Raw genomic sequence first — 22,578 nt, 5'->3', positions numbered from 1 at the left:
GTAGACAATTAAGCAAAAGGGCATTATGCTATGTGTTTTGAAGGTTTTTATTTGCTTGTACTTTTGCTTTTGTTTCGTCTCTTTATTGTCGAGTCTGACATTTCTTGTGTGTGTTCATTTCTTGTGTGTGTATTTGCCTTCACTAATAAACTATTGATTAGAAAGCAAATAATCATACTTTGTTGAAGCAATCTCTTGGTAAGGACCTCTGAGGGACTTTCTTATTAATGAAATGCATAAGCTTGGTGATAGTAATGGCCATTTTTATCGATTGCTTACTTTGTGGGCTTCTTTCACTGTAAAATGAAGGAAGTATTAATATTAATTTTTATTAGGGCTATCACTCAGAACTAGAGACAACACAGTTATGTCATTTTATCAGTTATGTCATTTCTTATCTACAATAATGTCTTTAATAACAAAGAAAGAGGCTGTATTCCATATAAATGTTTATTTGTAAATGCTGTTAATAAAAATAGAAATAATATGTATGACACAGGATTTAACATGAATTCACATAAACACCTGCCTGCCTTAGGACCTTCTCTGAGGGTGCTTTGTAGATAGTTTTTCTACCAAAGCAACAAGAAGAATTACCATATTTTCTCATCCATATCAAAACCCTATTAAAATACTTTCTTAGCCTCTCAAAGGTTTTGCCAAGTAACTACTCATTGTATTAGAAAATTTACACTTTTCAAAATCTAGGTTATTCATTCTTGCAAGACAACTAACAGTTTGTTCAGGGGCTTATTCAACATAAGGCTCAATATCCTGTCAACTTTTATTTAGTGTTATCCCTAACTACCTGGCATTTGTTTAAACTGAGACATCTAGTTGAGATAAATAGAAGTATATAGTTTAAAAAAGTTTTTTAATTCTATCTCTCTCATTATTATGTAGAGCATAGGTTTCTTTAGTGCTCTAAAAAAGAAATCACAACATTTTGTTGTTTCTATTTTTTTGATTTTAGTTCAGAGACAAAATGTACAAATGGCTTAATTTTTTGGCATTGTTTTTTTCCATCTAGAAAATTTTATTAGTTTTCCAGAAGGATAGAGTTAGGATATTGGTAAATTTGCCTGATCTTACTGTGTGTGAAGCATATGAGACATTCATGCTTTCTAAGTAGTTGAAATTGGAAGATTTTACCATATAGAAGTAGTTACATTTCTTAGTTTTTCATGTGAACCTTTTTTTTTCATATCTGCTTAATTTCTGTATGTTTTATATTAGTTTTGATTTTCAAAATGGTTTCACTCTTTTTTTCATTAATAGGGAAAGAGCGGCATTAGAGATTGAGTATTAAGAAAAGTAGAGATTTAGCAAAAAGTAGTTACAAAGTAACAAAACTCTCCAAATGTACTATGATTGATGATAGTCTTACCAGTCACTAAAATTCAAAATAGAAGCCTGTGTCTTTTCTAAGACATCTTTTAGCTGTTAAACATCTCAACACTGAGTGGGATGTAAGACAGAATTCAAGCATTTACAAATTTCACAGTCACTTTGTGCTCATGGATCATGTAATTTTATTTGGAATTTAACTTTTGTTCTTCCTATTTGTCCCTTTTCCCCCTGCCGAGGTAACTTACCAGTGGTGTGTTCAGCAAACTACCTCTAATAATGGAAATTTAGAAAAAGTCTGTGTGTCTAACAGTAGAGAGATGACAAACCCAGCAATAATCTTAATGCGGTAGTGTTTATACGAGGTATCATGTAGCTATTAAGGTATTTGTAGATTACTGCTATTACATAAAAAATATTTGTGAAATGGTAAATTTTAAAAACAAAAAAAATAAGCATGTATAATGATTATGTTAAAAAGAATTGGAAAGGAATATAAAGTAATGGATAAAATTAATCTTTAGTATGTTCTTAAAATAAGATTTATAATACAATGATAATACTTCTGCCTAACCAAAGGCTGTATATCAGCCAGATCAAACATTTTTAGACATCAGAAGCCCAAAGTAGAAAGCTAGGAGTGATTTTGCTACACCCACCCTCAAGAGACTTTAGACAATTTTGATTGTTACCATTAAAAATTTGGTCTGGCACTTATTAAATAGATGCCAGTAAGATTACTAAAGGCAACCTATATGTAAGTGCCTATGAACATTCATGACATAGGTAACAACAAAGAAGTTACCTAGTCCCAGATGTCAACTAAGATTGGAAAATTATGGCATAATTTGCTTAAGTGTCCTTTTTGTCTGTTCCTACCAACTTATTTTGGGGAGAAAGCATATTGATGTATTGATAGTTAAGTAAACATCAATTAAGTCATATATCCATAATTGAGAACATTTTACTACATCATATACTTCTAATTCACACTCATAGTTAATGGAACTTAGGAAAGTCACTACTAACCTTTACTCTCTATGATTTCATCAGATAGCTTTAAAAAATCTTGAATTGAGTTTCAGATCCATCTCATTTATCTTCAAATTCAGTATGATTTATTTCTTTGTTAAATATGTTTACAGATTTACTTTTACCTCTTTATGGGACATAAAGGAATTACAAATATGGTTGTATATTTTTATCCATTTTTAGAAAGATAATGTTTCTAAAAACGGATAAAAAATCTTAAAAAATATAAAAATCTTAAAAAGTGATGATATAGTAATGAATGGAAAAATGAACTATGAGATTTTTCCTTCTCCCCCATTCCATATTCCATTTTCTTACAGTTAGCCATTAAATTAAAATTAGAGAACTGTTTAGGGTACCAGATATATTTTGCTACAGTTAACTTTAGGTACAGAGTCCTGAATATGCCCTATACCTATAATATACCTATTATTTAATAGGTATAGCTTATAGATATGTTTGTAAAATCTCTATAATCCTTTAAATTAGTTTCAATTAAATTTTTACAGTACATATATGTGTTTACTCTAGATCTTCTGGTGGACTATTGGCTAACAAAACTGAAAGCCATCTTAATTTGGTGGGGGGGAAGCACTTTGAATGCAAATAGCCATATTTAAAGTTTATGAAAATTATGATCTTTGGAAACTACACACTTAATAAATTTCTTTCCCTTAGTCTTATTAATTAGGTAGAGATCTCATCAGTTCCTTTGTGTGCTATGCATAGTACCACCTGCTTGGTGTAGACGTCCAGAGATTAAAAAAAAGTCTAAGCTGTGTTTATTCAGAAGTTGCCAACACTAGATAAATGTTCTGTTCTTATAATTACATATCTATATATTTTTGGGATTGGGTGGAGTTGCAGATACACTTGGAGACTTTATGAAGAAGCAAATGTTAACTGACTTATTTCAAAATGATAGTGAGAAAAGAAAGCTAGATCAGGAAATTCAGGAAATGAACAATATTAAACTGGGCGAGACATACCTTTAAATTGACTGTAGTCACTGAGTATTTGAGAATACATTATATTATTTGTCTATGGAAAGTGTTGCTTTCAGGTTTTATTTACTTATTTTTGACATTTAATAATACTCTGCTCAACTAAGAATTGGATTGTAGAGCTTATTAATAGTGCTCACTATTCCTATTTAACTGCAATTTGAATCTCACCAGGGAGACTTTCATAAAAACAATACTTGAAAAACTTCTCACAAAGAAAATTCCAAATAAAAGGAGAAAAGGTTGCTTACTATTCATATACCAGGTGGAAAATTAATGGTGTATTTTCCCAGCCTGGAGTAAGCTTCAAGAATTGAACTAGGTGATAGTCTTGTATAGTTAGAGCTTCTTGTAATTTGCCATTTTTGAATTGTGTATCACATTTACTCAAATATGAATAACATTTTAAATGTCAAGTATTTTTTTAAAGCCCCAAGTAAATTGTATTCTGTTTGATAGTTACTTAACTGCCTCCCACTGATGAGTGCCCTGGAAATTGGAATTTAAATATATGTTATGCTTAAGGCCAGAAATGAGCTTCAAATCATCTTTTTTTAAGCATTCTTTTTTAAAATATACTTTTTTAATTACAGAAGTTATCGAAATCTTTAGAAAAACTCTAAAATTAACAGCAGAGTCAATGCCTTTTGTAAATTGAGGAAGATTATATTAACAAATTAAGAGAATTGAATGTGAATTAACCCTTCTTACCATTTTACCAGACTTAATAGAGTCTGGCCTTGTGGCTTCCATGTGTGAAACTACCTGCTGCACCAGTTCCATCCCCTACCATGAAGCTGCCCACATGGCGAAGCAGACCTCTCCTGCCTCCCATGTTGCTCCCCTCAGTAATGTATTTCAGTAGGTCTGCCTGTCCTGCTTCCCACTCTGTCTCTGGTGAGTCCTCTCACCTCTGGCCTGCACCCCAGCTCTTGTATGCATAAATAAATCTTTTCAAAAAGGGGGAAAAATGACACAAATGTCTAGCACAGTAAAAAGGAACCTACCAGAGGGTATAGAGTCCACATTTAGTTTGCTAGTGCTTTAAAATAAAAAAAGGTATTAACATAGAACAAGTTTCTTTTAATGAAGGTAAGTGTAACAAGTAATAGCAGTGTCCTTTTAATTGGTACAAGAGTAGATGGTCGACAGTAGGCTAAAACACTGACAAATAAAAAAAAAAACCTACAAAAACTGCTCTTAGGTATCCAAAAGTATAATATTAATATTTATTACATGTTCAGAAAATCTGGATGGCATATATTTTACTAACATATTTATCAATTTTTTAAAAATCTTTTACATCCCATAGTAAAAAATCTCAGCAAAAAAAATTGCTTTTGTAGTTTGAGTTAATTCTGTGAGCCAACTGTGCTGGACATTGTGATTGAGCCAAAGAAAGTAAAAATAAATAGGATACAGGATACTATATCTCTTTTTAAGATTTCCCCAGTTTTAATTTCACTTAGTGGAACTTTTTATGCTCTCATGATGCCAAATATGACCTGTCAACCAGATTTCTCTTTCTACAAAACCAATGATACTGACTTGCAATATTATCTTTAGTGTAGTTATTTGTCATTATATTTTCTAATTAAATGTATTTAGGAATATAATGGAAATGCTATGTGTGGGGTTTAATGTGAGATGGCTTTAAAATAAAATTGGTGAGAGTACCTCTAGAGAAAATAGTACCACAGTAACAGTAGTTGCTCATGTTATAACATCTGGCTGTTAAAATACTTTCTAGCTTTTTCATATTAATATGAAAGCTAGCACTTTTTCAAGGAAAAATATACCAAGAAGATGAATGCAAAGTTTTTATCAAAACTGAGTATTTAGGAATATATACAACTATAATTGTTTCTGCAAAGTAATAGGAAAAAATATTTATTACATATAATAATACCTTTTCATCTAATACCTAAACTAAGAAGAATCTCAATTTGTTTCTTAGGATACATAATTATGGTTGATTTGATTTGTTCTGTGTTTTTATATAGATTGATTCAAATTATTTGCAGCCCATCTTCGGATATTGCTAGTAATTTTAAATGAGACTTCTGTGTGTAGGAATTTAATGGTTTTACTAAAAGGTATTTGTCCTTTATTTGTAAAGCATGATAAATTGTTATTTAATCCCTTTTTTACCATGAGTTTTATGTGTGTGAGAACCATGCCACAAAAAAAGTATATTGTCATATTTTACTTGTTTCTGTATTCTTGCAACGTTAAAAGCATATAGAAAGATAACATTTTACTTTTATTACATATATCATGTTTTTGTGTTCTTTTTAGGAAAAGGTCTGTCATCTCTGCAATATACCATCTCAACTTTTTTAAAAAAACATAATTTGTATTTATATATGATTTTAATTTTTTCTTCTAATAACTATTACTTTTTTGTTTAGATATGTTACAAGAAAATCTCTGCTTCATGTAAATACATTACTTTCATCTAAACTTTTAAAGCATTTAAATTTATTTGAAATGTGCAAAATGTATCCATGGTATGAGAGATTTAATAAAACTGGGATTTAATTGTTTTCCTCTTTTCCTTCTTCTTAGCTGTCCAATGTCCCCAGCATCAGTAGATTGCCAACTCCCCCTCCTTGCAACACTCCTGCCAGCGTTATGCTGGTGTTGTCATATACATCCCAGATTACTGCAGCAGAATGGACTTATTCTTTAGTTTGTGAGGTAAGTTTCCTTCCCCTCTCATTTCACACATACAGACTTAGCTTTTCATTTTATATTATAATTATAATATTGTGTAGTTTTGTAAGGTTTTTTGAAGTTTCTCTTCCGTAATGGGTTCCTTGGGTTATTAATATAATACATTCAGAAACTTATAAAACTGCATAATATAATAAAGGACTTATAACCATAGACCAGTTCCTTTTTGTAGTAATCCCTATAAGGTTGTAAAAACTCCTTTGAAAGTTAGGACATTGCATGGAAAGGGAGCTGGCAATCTGCAGCTGCTGTGGACATTGGATGAGAAATGAAATGAAAGGTAAGCTTCAAATTTAGATCATATTGTATATGTGCTTAAAATTCATACTTTATGTTAAAATAGTAAATTTTAGGGTAAATTCATAAAAGAAAATTACTACTCTCTTTTTTAACAGTGACTGTCAGAATGTTTGAATTGTTAAATTCATATTGGAGTTATGTTAGAAAATATTTTTTATATCTGAAAGTTGAAAGCTGTGAGAATTGAAGCAGTTAATTTATTCCCATATTAACATACCTTTTTAGAAAGAAAGAAAAGTTAGGAATAAATTTACGTATTAAATGTATGTAATTCATGTTATATTCATTATTTCATCTGCCTACCATCTTTATCTTTCATGTGGTATTGGTCAGTGCAAGATACAGATTTTAAGAGCCCTTCTGATTTTTATTGCAGTCATTCTCACTATTTGAAGATAGAGGAACTTGATGCTTTCCTCATTTTTTAACTCACTTTTAAACTTTTGTCAGTCTAATTTAAGTACTAGTGTAATTAAAATTTTGGAGATTTTAATTTTTACATTACAGAGAAACCTATATGTAAATTTAGGTAATTACACAATACAGTCTCCTCTCTTTAGAAATTGCTTGTGTGTAGGCAAAGAGAGAAAAAGATTGGATTTTAACATTTAAGGAACCTAGAACTATAATCTGAAAGCCCACTCTGTCTATTATAATTCCTTGTGTTATTTTATCCACTTCTATAAAATTGTGTCCATAGTTTCATTTTAGCCTTATTTCATCCTCAAAGAAACATGATAGCTATTCTCAGTTTTTTTCTTTATCTGTATATGTAAGTAAGGCTGATAAATCAGAAAAGCTGTTGCTAGCTTTTAGTTAATTACCTGATTAAAAATCAAAAATAATTGTTTCATTTTATTTTTTTAAAAGTTTATTTATGCATACAGAACTGGGGTACAGACCAGAGGTACAGGGGTGGTGAGAGGATTCACAGAAACAGAATGAGGAGCAGAACAGGCAGACTGATGAAGTACACTGCTGAGGGGAGCAGTAGGCAAGACAGGAGAGGTCTGCCAGGCCATGTGCATCACCTCCCTGGCAGGGGATCAGACTCCCTGGCTGGGGATCAAACTCATGCTGAAGGGGCTTGGCTGGCTTCATAGTGCTGCGTTTTAACCCATGGCACCACCAGTAAGGGCCCACCCAGTTGTTTCATCTTAAGTAGCTACTTCTGTTAGATCCAGTCAAAATGTTACCATCTCTAGCTTCTGCAAATATTCTAGGTAGGCAATCACTTGGTAGAAAGGAACATGTTATTTTAATTCCATTTGGTTTGTATGACTAAAGAAAACGTTGTGAAACAAGCAGTGTTTTCCTTTTATTTTCAAGTTTTTTAAAACACCTTATCTCAAATCTAGTTTGATAGCAGTGATTCTCAGCTTTTTTCAGGCTATGCCTTCTTTTGATCAACATAAAAACAGTGGGGACACATACTCCATAGCAGGGTATGGGAATGCGCTTTTGTGAGATCATTGTAGTCATTAAATGTATTTTCTAGTCAAAGCATTTTACTAGCCTTTACTTTCTGTTTCTATAATAATAGATTTTTCCAAACACAGAGTGGTTAAATAGGCATTTCCTATCATGATTACCTCATATGCCACATAAAGTTGAGTATATGCCATAGAAAGAAGGCCCAAAAAATGCATAAAATAAAAAAGCCCTGGTGCTTAATTTCCGACAGATCAGCAGGTCATAATAGAAAAATGAAAGTTAGAAATCTGTTCTCCATTGTTTATGACTGCTTCACTGTTTCCAGTCACCTAGTTCTGGGCATTGGATTAATTAATAACTTGGTAACCAAAAGTTAAAGTCTTCCTAATCTTTTTTACCTCCCCAAAAGTCAAGCTGTGATTTAGTAGAGACACAAAATATCTTGAAATAATAGCATTCAACTATCTAGCTTCCTTTTCTGTTCCTCTACTTAGTCCTATGGTTCAATAACACTGCTGATTCTTCTGCATTTCCTACCCTATCACCACCCTCCTCATACACATACACACAACAACTGTGTGTATCTATCATTCAGTCCCATTAAAACCCTCAATTAAAAAAGGATTCCACCTACCCAGTGGACCTTACCCATTTCCAGTTATACTACAAAAAGGTTGTTCTCCATATCTTCACCTCATACTTTTCCTTATCTTTCCTCTTTCTAATTTCTTTAGGTTAGGATAAATTTACTTCTACTCTCATCAGTCCATCTACTGATTTTCAATTTTTTATTGAAACAAATTGCTCCCTCATTCCATGAAGAAGTTAGAGTAGCTATCATTCTGCCTTTTCATCTTCTTTGTTAGGTTTCCCAAGATGAAAGTTATTTCATGTTCACTTTTTTTGTTTGTTTAATAGTTTTGTCATGGGTTAGGATCTTTTAACATTCCTTTAAGAGTAGTAAACGTTTGAAGTATAACTGCTAAATTAGGTCCTGAGTTTACCTTCAGAAAACATTTTACAAGAGGTCTGTCCAGGTTAGGATATTAAATGAAATAAAAAATACTTTTTTTGAAAATTTTTTCATAATACTATTGATTTATGACAAACAGACATACCAATAAATTAGTGAACCTAGGTTTCATAGTATGTGCATCTGCATAAGTAATCCCTACATTCCTTCTCTTATAATAAACAATTCTCCTTCTAAGATATAAAAGCCTCCGTGTTAGAATTGTTTATTTTTGCATAGATAAACATCATGTTTATTTACAGCACAAATTTTGGGGAAAATAGAAACTGTACTATTAGTCATATAGGTTTTTATATGACTAAAATTTCTGTAGTTTAATATGTTGAAGGATATAGATATCTAGATAGAAATAAGACATGGATATATCTGGAAATTTATGCCTAACTTAACAATACATTTTACTCTAGGGAGTAGTAGGTTTTCAGCCTTCCTTTTCATTATATTTGTAAATTGACTCAGTTGTTTTAGAGTGAAGTCTAATTTTAATGCATATGAAATGTGATCTCCTGCATTTATTATTGTGTCTTTTGTCATAAGTTAGAAAAGAAAGAAAATCTGTAGACTGTATGGTATATGAATTTTATCTCAAAGCCGTATCCAAAAAATACAGTATGATTATATAGCAATAAATGACAGTGATGATAGTGTAATGATGATGATGGCTGGTAGTGTTGATAGATGTATGCTAATATTGTAGAGAAGTCTGATTTTGCTGGATAGAAATACAACTTCTATAGCCTTATACTGATAAAATGCATCTTTACTAGAGGTCTTGTAACCTATGTCAAGTAGAATTTTTGTGAGTTTTTTATTTTTTAAAAGATTTATTTATGCTTACAGACTGAGGTACAGGCCAGAGGTGTGGTGGGTGAGAAGATTCACCAGAGACAGAGTGGGGAACAGAACAGGCAGATCTACTGAAGTACAGTGCTGAGGGGAGCAGTGGGCAGGTCAGGAGAGGTCTGCCATGCCATGTGGGTCAGCTCCCTGGCGGGGATCGAGCTAGTGCTGCAGTGGCTTCAGAGAGCTTCATAATGTGATGCTTTAACCCATTGCACCACCAGGGAGAGCCCCATTTGTGATAGTTTTAAGAGTTTTAAGTTTTAATATTTGCTATGGTTCTTAGAACTTGGAATTCAGCATCTGGGAAATTTGGGTTCATTATAGACCTTAAAGAAGTCAATCTCTGACCCAGTTTCATTTATTAAATGGGCCTAAAAATGCACATACCTCAGAAGGGTTTCTGGAGCTGCTAAAGGGCGTGCAAACACTCATAAGATCCCAACAACAGCTCCCCTGTCTCCACTCCTTCCTCTTTCTACCTTTTCCCCTCCCCCTCCTGTTAAATAAATGAAATACTAAGGGTAATACTTAGCAAATGGAAGATCAAAAATAATTTAGTGTAGCATTGTAGTATTGAAAATGATAACTACTTGTTTGCTTTCTGTGCTGAAATATTTTTAAATAAAATCATTGTAAAACTTCCTAAGGAAGTTTGCTGTGAAGACAACTTTTATATATAATAATACTGACTCTTCCCTCCCCCCATCTTTAGAAAAACAAAACCTTTATAGGTGATATTTCATAAATTTATACAATACAAATGTTTGTGCCTTTACATGTATTTGTAAATGATTCATTAGAATATTTACAGTTGATCCACTTAAAACCTTGTTTAAATTTTTGTTTTGTTTTTTTGTTTCCTTGTTTGACTAAAGTCTAGATTTCTCCTGTTGAATTAGGAATCTTTAAATCAAATAAACTTTATTACAGGAAATTTCCCCCTTCCTGCAGCCTTCGGAAAAAGAGATACTTAGTTAATAGGTATTGGTATTTTGGTTTTTATTCAGAAAGTAAGGTTTGGCATTCATTTTAGACTTCGTTAGTAAGTCTAAGGGATTTACTTTCAAAATTGTGTTTTTAGGGCAAGTGGTATCATCGGAGGCAAGCTGTAAGGGAGTTGCATAGTACATTGATCCGCCTTTTAAATGAGTTGCTGCCATGGGAACCAAAGTTAATGAAAGCTTTTCAAAGAAACAGGTAATTCAAATTTTATAATCTGTTTTAGTTATTTTAGGGTTCTTAATTTATGATTATGAAAAGATGTTCTGGAATTATTTAGTAGTTTTCCAGATATTTAACAGATATTTTTTACTTCTATGAGTAAATCACTTTCTAAACCTCAAGAAAATAGTTAAGAAACAAAATCCCTTCTCTATGACATATGTTCTTTTTTCGTTGTGGTAAGATGGACAAACCAAATACTTCATCTTAACCCAGCTTTAAGCATGCAATTCAGTGATACTAAATATATTCAAAATGTTGTGTCAACGATTCTCCCGTCATCTCCAACATTCTTTTCATCTTACAGAACTGAAACTACTAAATAACAATTCCCTCTTTTCCCCCATACCTATTAGTGTGTTTTCACTACTCTAAATACTTTTTCACTACTCTAAACACTCTAAATACTTCTTTAAAAATGTATTATTCCACTTACATGAAAATATCTCATTCAAAATTTGGCTTTTAGTTTTTTCGGTGGAATTTCTGGGTCATGATAACTTTTTAAGTTTTCACTTTTGAGGAATCATTATTTTCCACAGTGACTATAAAATATTACATTCCCAATAGTGCACAAGGTTTCTGACTTTTCACGTCTCACCAACATTTGGTATATTTTGTTAATATTAGTCATTCTAATGAATATGAGGTAGTATTGTAGTTTTGATTTATATTTCCTAATGATTAATGATAGTTTTTTCATGTGCTTGTTGACATTCCTATATCATTGGGAAAATATTCAGGTCTTTACATATTTGTGAGTCAGCTTGGATTTTTTTGTTGTTGTTGATGATGTTGAGTTTCAGAAATTCTTTGTATATTCTAGGTATTAATCCTTTAGCAGATAGGTGATTTGCAAATATTTTCTCTAATATCAGTTGTTGAAAAGACTGTCCTTATTAAATGAAGAATTCTTTTATTTTTTTTCAGTTTTTCTTTATGATGTATTTTGTCAGTGATTTATATATATATATATATGTTTATATATATGTATATATATTAACATCATTCTTTATTTTGTGCATTTTTTCATCTCAGTTGTAATGGGCTTCCCACCACCAGTTTACCCATGTGCCATCGCTACAGTCCAGTGTACTACTCTTCCCACCCCAGTGAATGAAGAATTCTTTTAATATGCTGCTGAATTCAGTTTGCTTATATTTTGTTGAGGATATTTTGCATCGGTATTTATAAGAAATGTCGGTGTATAGCTTTCTTGTAGTGTCTTGGTCTAACCTATAGGTATGAGATAAGTTACTATTTCTTCTGCCTCAGATTTTTTAGAAAGTTGAGAATGCTTGGTAGAATTCACTAAATCTTCTTAATAAGATATTATCACTTTACTAGTTTCAGATCTATTTTATTTTCTACTGATTTAATCTTGGTAAGTTTTGTGTTCTAGAAATTTCTCCATTTCACCAGGGTACTTAATTGGTCAATTAATTTCTCCATTTCACCAGGGTACTTAATTGGTCAATTAATCCTCCTATAATCCTTTCTATTTGCCTAGAATCAGTAATAATTGCCTCATATTTTTTTAGGATCTTGGTAATTTGAATTTGAGCCTGGTCTATTTTTTATTAGCCCATGTTGTTAAAGGACTTTTTCTTTTAGTCAGTATTGTTGATCCTTTCAGAAAACAAACTTGGTCTCATTGACTTTTCTCTGTTTACTACTCTATTTTTGATCAAATCTTTATTTCCTTCCTTTTGACTGCTTTGGGCTTATTTGATTTTCTCTTTCCTTAAAAGTTAGGTCACTGTTTCAAGATTTTTCTTATTTTTTAATGTAAACATTTATAGCTATAATTTTCCCTCTTACCACCATGTTCACTGTATCCCATAAGTTTTGGTGTGCTGTATTTAATTTCTGTGAAGTATTTTCCAGTTTCCCTTATGATTTGTTCTTTGATTCATTGTTGAAGAGTGTTTTGTTAATTTTCACACTTGGTGAATTTCTCTAGTTTATCCTTCTGTTACTGATTTCTAATTTTAACTGTGGCTTACATTCTTATGGAAGAAGCAGACAAACTCATGTCAGATAGTAATAAGTGCTATGAAGAAAAATAAAGCAAGGTAAGGAGAATAACAAATGACTCATTTGTAGGAGATAATTATTACTCTTTTATGAGTTGTCAGAGAAGGTTTCCTGATGAATTAATATTTGAGTATCTGAAAGAAATGAAAGGGCAAGCCAAGTAAATATCTGAGGGAAATGAAGCAGAACCCTAAGGTTGGAAACATGTTTGGCATTTAGAAGAATGCAAAGAGGTAACCAGAGCAAAGTAAGTTTTAAAAGAGGTAGTTAGGAAAAGGTAACCAGAATGTATAGGTCTTTATGGATTTTTACTTTTTGCTCTAGTGAGATAAGACATCATTTAAGGGTTTTAAATAGAGGAGGGACATGATCTTATACTTGTTTTAAAGCACTCACTTTGCCTGCTGTGTTGAGATTAATGGGTCAGGTGAAAACAGATAAATCAGTTATATACTATATTAATAATCCAGGCAAAAAATAAAGCAGGTATAGCCAGAATAGTAGTGCAGAAAACAGTACTATATTCTAGATATCAGTATTCTGGATGTTTCTTGACATTTGGGTTGGTAGAATTTGATATAGGGGAAACTGAAGGAGAATTGATTGGGGGAAGGTAAGAATTTAGCAGTTAGAATTTCAGCATGTTAAGTTAGATGTTCTTTAGATACCTAATTTGTATACCTTTAGATACCTAATTTACTCAGTAGTAACTACTGAGAAAGCAGTGTAGTATCTGATTCCTTTTTCAAAGGAAAAACCAGGCTAGAGATGTAAATTTGGAAGTTGTAGGGTAAAGATTATATTTAAGCTTACTAGAAATCACCTAGTGTGTAAGCATAAATGAAGAACAGATGAACTTCAGAAAGGCCAGCATTTAGAGGTGGTGGAGATGAGTAGGACTAAGCAGGGTAGATTAAAAAAATGAATGTTGTGGAAGATCAGATAACTAAGAAAAAGGTGGTACCATGAAAACAAGTTAAAAGCCTTGTTTCTTATTTCAGGGAAAATTAAAACACTAGAACTTTCACATATTCACAGCTCAGTTGCAACTTAAGACCTTCATCTGTGTTCATATTTTCTCTTTCTATCTAAGCTAACCCCTCCACTTACACAAAGGACAGGATATTTGATAGAAAGGTGTTCTGTCTAATTACTTCATTTTCCCAGATATAAGGAACAGTCATTAGCTAAGACTGAGAAGACTGAGAAGGAAGGAATGTCATTTTACCTACATGTAGATGTTCCTCCATTCTAATCTTAAAGAAAAAGATTCCTGTTATGTTATGCTTTGCTAATCCATTCTAGTGTCTTAATAGCCCTCATCTGCTTCATAAAATTTAAGCATAATTTCAAGCAAAGTGAGAATAATTATTAACTTTAGATTGGTTGAATATTTAGGCAACACACACTACTAGGTGAAAAATATTACTTTCCCTATTGTACAAAGAAGTAAACTAATGCTTAGAAAGTTTAAGGAATTTGCCCAAAGTCTAGTGTACTTTTAAGTGACAAGAGGTAAAATACAATATATGAAAATAGGAAATAGTAGCAAAAATAAATTGGAGAACATAGTCAGAATTTTTTTTTTTAAAGATTTATTTATTTATTCGTACAGAACTGGGGTACAGGCCAGATATGCAGAGGGTGAGAGGATTCACCAGAGACAGAGCGGGAAGCAGAACAGGCAGATCTACGAAGTACACTGCTGAGGGGAGCAGCGGGCGGGTCAGGAGAGGTCCGCCTCGCCATGTGGTCGCCTCCGGGGCAGGCGGGAATCGAACTCATGCGGAAGTGGCTTAGTTTCTTAGTGCAGTGCTTTAACCCGCTGCGCCACCAGGGAGGGCCCATAGTCAGAATTTTTTAACAAAGAACTTGAGGGTAAACTTGAAAGCATAAGGTGTAATAAAGATTCCCTAAAATGTAATCACATAGAAATGTTTCTCTTTCCATAGCTTCATATAGACAGTTATGTATTTATGTGCAAAGAATCTTTGAAAGAATACTTTTCAGCTTCCTTCCCTTATATTTATATAAAAATTTCTAGAGAGATTGAAAAGATTAGACATGATTATAGTCAGGATTAAATGCTGGATTTTTTAACTGTAAAAAAAAGTACTTTTATTTAAAATTTAAAATTTTTTTAAATATTTTATTAAAATCGGTAATTTAAGATTCTCAAACATGTGTCTGTCAGTGCAACTTGGAAGTAAAATCTTTTAAAAATCTACTAATAAGTGAGGTAGTATGTTCAAATACTTCCTTCTGAAATTGCAGTTACAATCCTTTTATGTTTCTTATGCCTACAACCTGGGTTTTATTGTCTTGAACCATAATCATTGGCAAGACTTGAGATTAAAACAGTTTTGAGTGACTTAGCTGAAAATATCTTGATATATATTTTAAAATGTTAATATTTAGTTTAGCTTCCAGGAGTTTAATATATGTGTGTTATTTTGTTACATCGGACATTTTATTTCAGGAGCCGCCTAAAGAAAGACTATGATGATTTTAGAAGACAGCCTGATCATGATATATTTACTAGAGAACTGTGGACTACTGAAGAAAGTGAAAGAGACCCTGAAAAAGAATCTCCTAAACTAGAAGGTAGTAAGTCTGTAGACTTGACAGAATCTCTCACTATCGTGGAGAAGGATCACTTTGATACAGGTGGGCATTAAGACTTTTTGCTAAGTTATGACTAAAAGCACAAAGATATTTTAAATCTCTTCTGGGAATAAAAGTTAATCTGGTTAATTAAAATATTTAGATTGGGTATATCTGGTATGTTTTCCAGGTGTATTATTATGTCTGATAAAATCTGATATTATGATGATGTAATGTCATCATTATAATATTAATATTTGTAAGTCTATGAAACCAGTGCCTGGCTCCAAACTTTTGCATGCATGCATGCATTTGCTCTTAACAGATCACACACATCCTTGATCTGCATTCCCTTTGAAGAATACATTTCTTTTCATTATTGCTATTTTTGAAGCACTATTTCTGAAAAATCTAACAGCAAGTTCCTTTAAGTGGAACTTGGCAAGTCTATAATACTGAAGGTTTTTGTTTTTTATTTTTGTCCAAATCAAGAACTACAACATAGCCATTTTAATATCTCAGTATCTGGATTACATATATATTTTTTAATATAAAAATAATTTGAACTTAATTGATACATTAAGTTCAAGAGACCCTACGTAATAATCTAAAAGTGTCATTATAAATCAGGGACATCTTAACACATTTTAATGATTAATGAAGGTATATATTTATATTACTAAAAAGCGGGTAGTTACTGCATATATATGCCAAGCCTCTCTTTAGTTTCACATACTAGATCATCGTCCTTTTGCCCCTTCGGATACTCTTTCCCATTTTTTCACGATGCTCACTTATGTGCATACCAATCACAGTGCCCCTGTTCTCTGATTTCTCATGGACTTAGGCCATTGGAAAGTCCCATCTACCACCCCCACATTTAAAAAGTGAGAGGAAAATAAAGTATTTATTCCCTTGGCTCCCTTGAAGTTTTTCTCCAAGTGATTATTTCCCTCCACAGAAGGTCACTGCTGTTTTCAAAGGCTCCTTCTTTACTGACTCCTCACATTTTAAGTCTTTACCTTTACCTTTCCTCATGCCTTTATACTGAGAGGAAGAAAGACTCTTTTAATTCCAGATTCCTGCACTATACCCAGTGTTTAATCTACATACCCCCACAACTTTATAATGGTTTCTGTAAAAGTAAAACCTCAAATCCCATTTTGACTGTACCATTTGTTTATTCTTACTGATACAGTACATGAGAAAAACGAAGTTTAAAAATCTATTGAAATGCCAGTGACAGAAACAATAACTTGAAGATACTGGACTACCAATTTGTTATAATAGATATTAGAATCCAGGTTTAAAATCCAGGTTTATCTAATCAAAATGTTTTCTAATATTTTGCATTTACAAATAAGCCTTAATGGATAACTCTGTAAAGGTGTTATAAGGAATGACCAAGATTGATGGCCCAATGAGGTCAGAGGTAACATATTCAAGTAAGGAGGCTGAATTAGATCATCTATAATTTATTTCAACTCTTCAGATTATATTATTCTATGAAGTCTAGTTAAATATGTTCTTTAGTTATATAAGAAATAAGTCAAAAACTTGTGGGTAGGAAAGTATTAACCTATTGTTTTCCATATCTTTGGAAAATTTAAAAAAGTAATTTGTCATTAACCCAGTTTGAACATATATGAACATATTTTTTTTTCTCTGTAATTAAACACCAGGGGATAGTTAAACACCAGAAAAAGCTATACAGTTTTCACCCTTTTACATCTCTGAGGGTATTTGGAATGGAGAACCACCTATTCTTTTGATATTAAGATTTCATTATATAGAAAGAAAGGATTAAATCAGATTAAATTCCTTTTCAAATCAAAATTATGAGCTTTAATTACTGGCTTGAGTATTTCTTTAACAGATGTAAAGTTCCATTTTGTACTTTTATTCACAGTGGAATTAGAGAATTTAATCAAAAAATTATTTTCATATTAATAATAGTTGTTCTTGGGAATAATTATGATATGTAAATAGTTAAGTTTACCAAGTCAGAGGTCACTTTACCTTTATCTCATAAATGTAAAAAATTTTGAATCACACTATAGATTTAATTAATTGCCAGTTGAAAGATTGATGTTCTTGTTTATAATTGGTCTTATTGCTATTCTTTTGCTCTTTTATATAAACAAGTTACTTGTTTTTTATAATTTTCAGATGATATGAAGTTGGCAGAAATAGATTTTCCTATGGCCAGAAGCAAATTTTTGAAAAAGGAATTACCTTCTAAAGATGTACTGAAGGCACTGCCTAAAACACTTAAAAGACAGTCCAAACAAACAAGTTTTCTGGATGACAGCACAAAAGAAAAAGAGCTTTCCCCAAGGAAGAAAGCAAAGTTAAGCACAAATGAGACAGTAATTGAGAATGTAGAAGGTGATATGCAGATTGATTGTTTAAATGAATCAAAGCATGTAGAGCCACTGTTTCCAGAATCAGTTGCCTCAGTGGATTCAACCCCATCATCTACTCTCCAGAAAGGGACCAAACCTATTCAGGCCTTGCTTGCAAAGAATACTGGGAACAAAGTGACCTTAACAAATCAACTGCCCTCTTCCACAGGTAGGAGTGCTCCTGCTGTGGAAAAACCAATGATCTCTCCTTCAGAAGCAAGCCCCATAAAGCCAGCGCTGACCTGCCATACTAGTACAAAAGGTCCTTTACAGATGGTATATAAAATGCCCTCTGGTCAGTGGTTGCCCATAGATCTTAATAACAGCTCTGTAAAGATTCAGATGCAACCTGTGCTGGATTCTAAAACTGGAGAAAAAATTATGCAGCAGGTTCTCATTCTACCTAAAAATTTTGTGATCCAGCACAAGGAAGGAAAAGCAATTGCAAAAGAAATACCACTACTTCAACAAAAAGGTACAGAACAACATTGTTCACCTTTCCCATCAAATGTAAACTCTTCTTTAGCATCAGTTCTTGTCAACTCAACAGGAACTATTTCTACTCAGCTACCAAATACAGTTATCAGTAAGACAGTTACACCTTTATCAAATGTGAGCAGTGCTAGACCACAGCCTTTGTCACCTGTAACCTCCATAAGTAATTTACTAACGTCATCAGTTAAGTCTAACCAGACTGAGGTAGAAAAAGTCAAGAATGCAGTTTCAGCAGCCACATTCCCCCAGCCCATTGCCTCACCCACCATTTCCTCAACAGTTCAGCCTCTGTTATCAGCAACAACACTAAGTGGAGCTTCAAATCCTGGTAGTTCCCTCAACTGTTTTGCACAAAAAACTGATGACTCTCTTGAAGCAAAGCAAGAACTGAAAACTGTATGTATAAGAGATTCTCAGTCAATTCTCGTTAGGACACGAGGTGGGAACACTGGAGTTGTAAAAGTGCAAACCAACCCAGATCAAAATTCACCCAACAGTTTATCCTCAAGTTCAATTTTCACATTTGCTCCTCAACTTCAGGCATTTCTGGTGCCAAGATCAACAACTTCATCATCCTCTTCCTTTTCACCAGTAGCTGGAACGACTACTACATCTAGTCTCCCACCTTTTGGCCAAGCACCAACTTCTATCTCCATTCCAGCTAGCTTTAATCCATCCTTGGGGAAAAATCTCAATCTTTCACTAGGCCAGCCTTCCTGCAGTGGTAATTTGGGACATATAATAGATAAAACTTCCCTGTCTTCTCCTTTAAAGTCCTCTGTTTCTTCTAGCACTTTCCTACCATCAACAGCAAATAATTCATTAAGTGTGATTAGCATATCAGCAGGAAATTTTGGACAAACCAATGCAAATGTTATTCATACCCCAACTAAACAGCAACAAGTAGATTATATCACAAAAAGTTACCCTGCTACAAGATCAGAAGCAACAGCAGCAACAAATGGAGATGTAGTCAGTGGTACTCCAGTTCAGAAACTTATGCTGGTGTCAACCCCATCTATTCTTTCTCCTGGCAGTGGAACTACAATTAATGTGACACCTGCACCAACATCTACCGGTGTTTCTTCCCAGAAACTAGTTTTTATTAATACTCCTATTCCCAGTGGCACTTCAACCCCGACTATTGTGGCAGAATCATTAAAACAAACTCTTCCTCCTCCCTTAAATAAATCATATGTTAAGACTCCAGAGCAACCCCAGATAGTACTAATTCCATCTACAGTGGGAGCACCAATAAAAATAAATTCATCACCAACTGTGTCTCAGATAAAAGATGTGAAAATTGGACTAAACATAGGTCAAGCTATTGTAAATTCTTCGGGGACTGTGCCAGCTATGCCATCAATTAACATATTGCAAAATGTAACTTCAAAAGGAGAAGAAAAAAGTACCAAGGGCTACGTTTTACCATTGTCAACAAGTGGTAATTCAATTCCGGTAAACTCAGATTTTGTGAGTCAAAATATTACTCCTGTTAATGAATCAGTGGCTTCTGCAGCAAGAGCAGTAAACATGTTTTCAGCAACAGGAGCAAATGTATCTTTGGGTTCTCTTTCAGTGACCTCAACTTCTGCTTCAGTGGGGACACGACCTCCTGTTTTAGTGAGTGGAAATGATACCTCTTCAAGAATTATGCCTCTTTTGTCAAATAGACTTTGCACATCAAATCTCGGAAACACTGTGGCTATATCAACTGTAAAAACAGGACATCTTGCATCATCTGTTCTGATTTCAACTACACAACCAACAGTGTCCCCTAAATGTTTAACATCAACTTTGCAAATCCCTGTTACTGTTGCCTTGTCTACACCTGTGACTGTATCCCCAAAAATAATCACCACAGTTCCACATGTGGCAACAGTACCAGGAGCCACACGTTCTGTATCTTTTTCTAAAAGACAATCACAGACTTCTGTCCAGTTTCAGTCACCAGGGGTTTCAGCTACAGTGCCAACTAATATAAACACAAATAAACCTCAGACTGAATTGCCATCCCTCTCACCAAGTCCAGGTAAAATAATTAATATTTCTAATTTTGCATCTCTTCCAAACCAGCAAATGTCTCCTGCTTTAGTAAAACCAGCCCCTAGTTACAATTCTGCTCCAGGTGGCTCTGCCATTCACACTGCTACAGCACCATCAAATGTAACTAGTGTGGTAGGTGGTCAGTTCAGTGAAACTTATATTCAGCAAAAAATAGTGATCAACACCAGTACACCTTTGGCACCTGGTACTCAGATCATGATTAATGGAACCCGGTTTATTGTTCCACAACAAGGTCTTGGAGCTGGCAGCCATGTTCTTCTTATATCTGCTAACCCAAAATATGGACCTCCCTTAGTTCTTAACAGTGCTCAAGGTATTCAGCCTACACCAGTAGATAACCCTGCCCCAAAGATCACACTAGCATCAAATAATTCTTTAAGTGGACTACCTATAAAACATTCTCTAAGAAGCTCTACAAAAATTGTAAACTCTCTTGGGAATGCAAGTTCTCTACCCACAGTACACACAACACCACAGATCGTAAACACAACTGTTAAAGATTCTGTTCCACCTCCTACACCAACAGTGTCATTGACTTCTGTAATTAAGTCTCCTCCAACTACTGTCTTGGCTAAGACTTCTTTGGTTTCTGCCATTTGCTCTAGTAATTCTCCACTGCCAAGTAGCACTTCTGTATTTCATTTGGACACGTCTGTCAAAAAATTGTTGGTCAGTCCAGAAGGAGCCATCTTAAATACCATAAATACCCCAGCATCTAAGGTTTCTTCACTCTCTTCATCTCTTTCTCACATTGTCGTATCTGCCAGTCGAAACCCTGCCTCTGTCTTCCCTGCTTTTCAGTCATCTGGCTTAGAGAAGCCTGACACAGCTGCATCTTGAATTTAGACTAATGGAGCCAGTTTTTAAATAACGGGGCATTGTTTTGACTCCCATAAGTTTTAACTGTTTATTATACTGTTGAAAACATACTATACATAGTTGTGTTTGTGTGTGTGTGTGTGTGTGTGTGTTAATGTATCTTTTCATTAGCTTGCAACAGGCCTTGTTTTCTTGGGGAGGGAAAAATATGTTCCATTTCACTCATTGGTATGAATATGTTTTCAAAGATTGTTTAAAATAGATGGTCAGGATTTACCTGTCTGTATAACAAAGTCAAGTTTGACTAGTTGGGAGTAAGCTAGCTTTTTGCACACTTGCATTGACACGTTTCTTGAATTTGGACTATTGCAGCGTATCTATGATAATGGTATTTTGTGTCATTAGTGAAATCTTATTTTTGTTTCTGTAAAATATATATATATATATTTATGCATTGTGAAAATGCAGTCCTTGATGTAAAATTGTACAGATCCCTAAGTCCCTTACAACTTGTACTAAACTATATGTACAAAGAACTATGCTGTCTTATTTATGTTTTGTTTACATAATGTATAGTTTTTTAAGTATTTTAGTAATTTTGGACCAGTGAACTGTTAGCAACAATGCAGAAGAATCTGCATGTAATAAACTGAGTTGCTGTATCTCTTTGTTTGAGTAGCATTTTTAGAGTGTGTTCTTTTTCCTTTAAAAAATGTGATATAAAAATTAAGGTAGTCTTTTACCAAAAGAAATTTGAGACTGGAAAATTTGATATAATAGCATTTGTACAAGGCTTTATATTTTACAAACTTTACTTTCACATTTCATTTGATTTTCACAGTACTCTTAAAAGGGTAAGTGATACATCCAAGGTCACCCAGTTAGGGTGTTGTAGACCTAATACTTGAACCTAATGGTTTAAATCCTCCTTCTATAATTTTACATGGATACTTTATTATAAAATTTCACTGTAGGTCTCTTTTTTTCCCCTCAATCCACCACCAAAGTGTACTTTGACCAAAATAAGTGATCTTCAGGCTAGTGTATTTTGCCTCTGTTTATAATACATACATATATATATATATACAGATTTAAGATTATTTTTTAAAGATTTATTTATGCATATAGAACTGGGGTACAGGCCAGAGGTGCCGGGGTGGTAAGAAGATTCACCAGAGACAGAGTGGGAAGCAGAAAGGCA

General features: G+C 33.3%; 1 protein-coding gene across 2 annotated transcripts in view; it reads left to right on the top strand.

The window, feature by feature from the left end:
• KIAA2026 (KIAA2026 ortholog) overlaps positions 1-22,039 on the top strand; it is an 83,133-nt gene extending 61,094 nt beyond the window's left edge. For both annotated transcript variants that reach the window (XM_004677648.2, XM_012721508.1), the window contains 3 exons: positions 10,811-10,926; positions 15,467-15,654; positions 17,761-22,039. In XM_004677648.2, the coding sequence (XP_004677705.1) occupies positions 10,811-10,926; positions 15,467-15,654; positions 17,761-21,398 (3,942 nt within the window). In that variant the 3' untranslated portion in view covers positions 21,399-22,039. The remainder of the gene's footprint in view (positions 1-10,810; positions 10,927-15,466; positions 15,655-17,760) is intronic.
• The last annotated feature ends 539 nt before the right edge of the window (positions 22,040-22,578 follow it).

Source organism: Condylura cristata, unplaced genomic scaffold, assembly GCF_000260355.1.
Source record: "Condylura cristata isolate star-nosed mole 26May11 unplaced genomic scaffold, ConCri1.0 scaffold00006, whole genome shotgun sequence".
In the NCBI taxonomy this organism is placed as follows: domain Eukaryota; kingdom Metazoa; phylum Chordata; class Mammalia; order Eulipotyphla; family Talpidae; genus Condylura; species Condylura cristata.
Note: the sequence above shows the minus strand (reverse complement) of the source record. Positions and strands in the feature narration are given on the sequence as shown.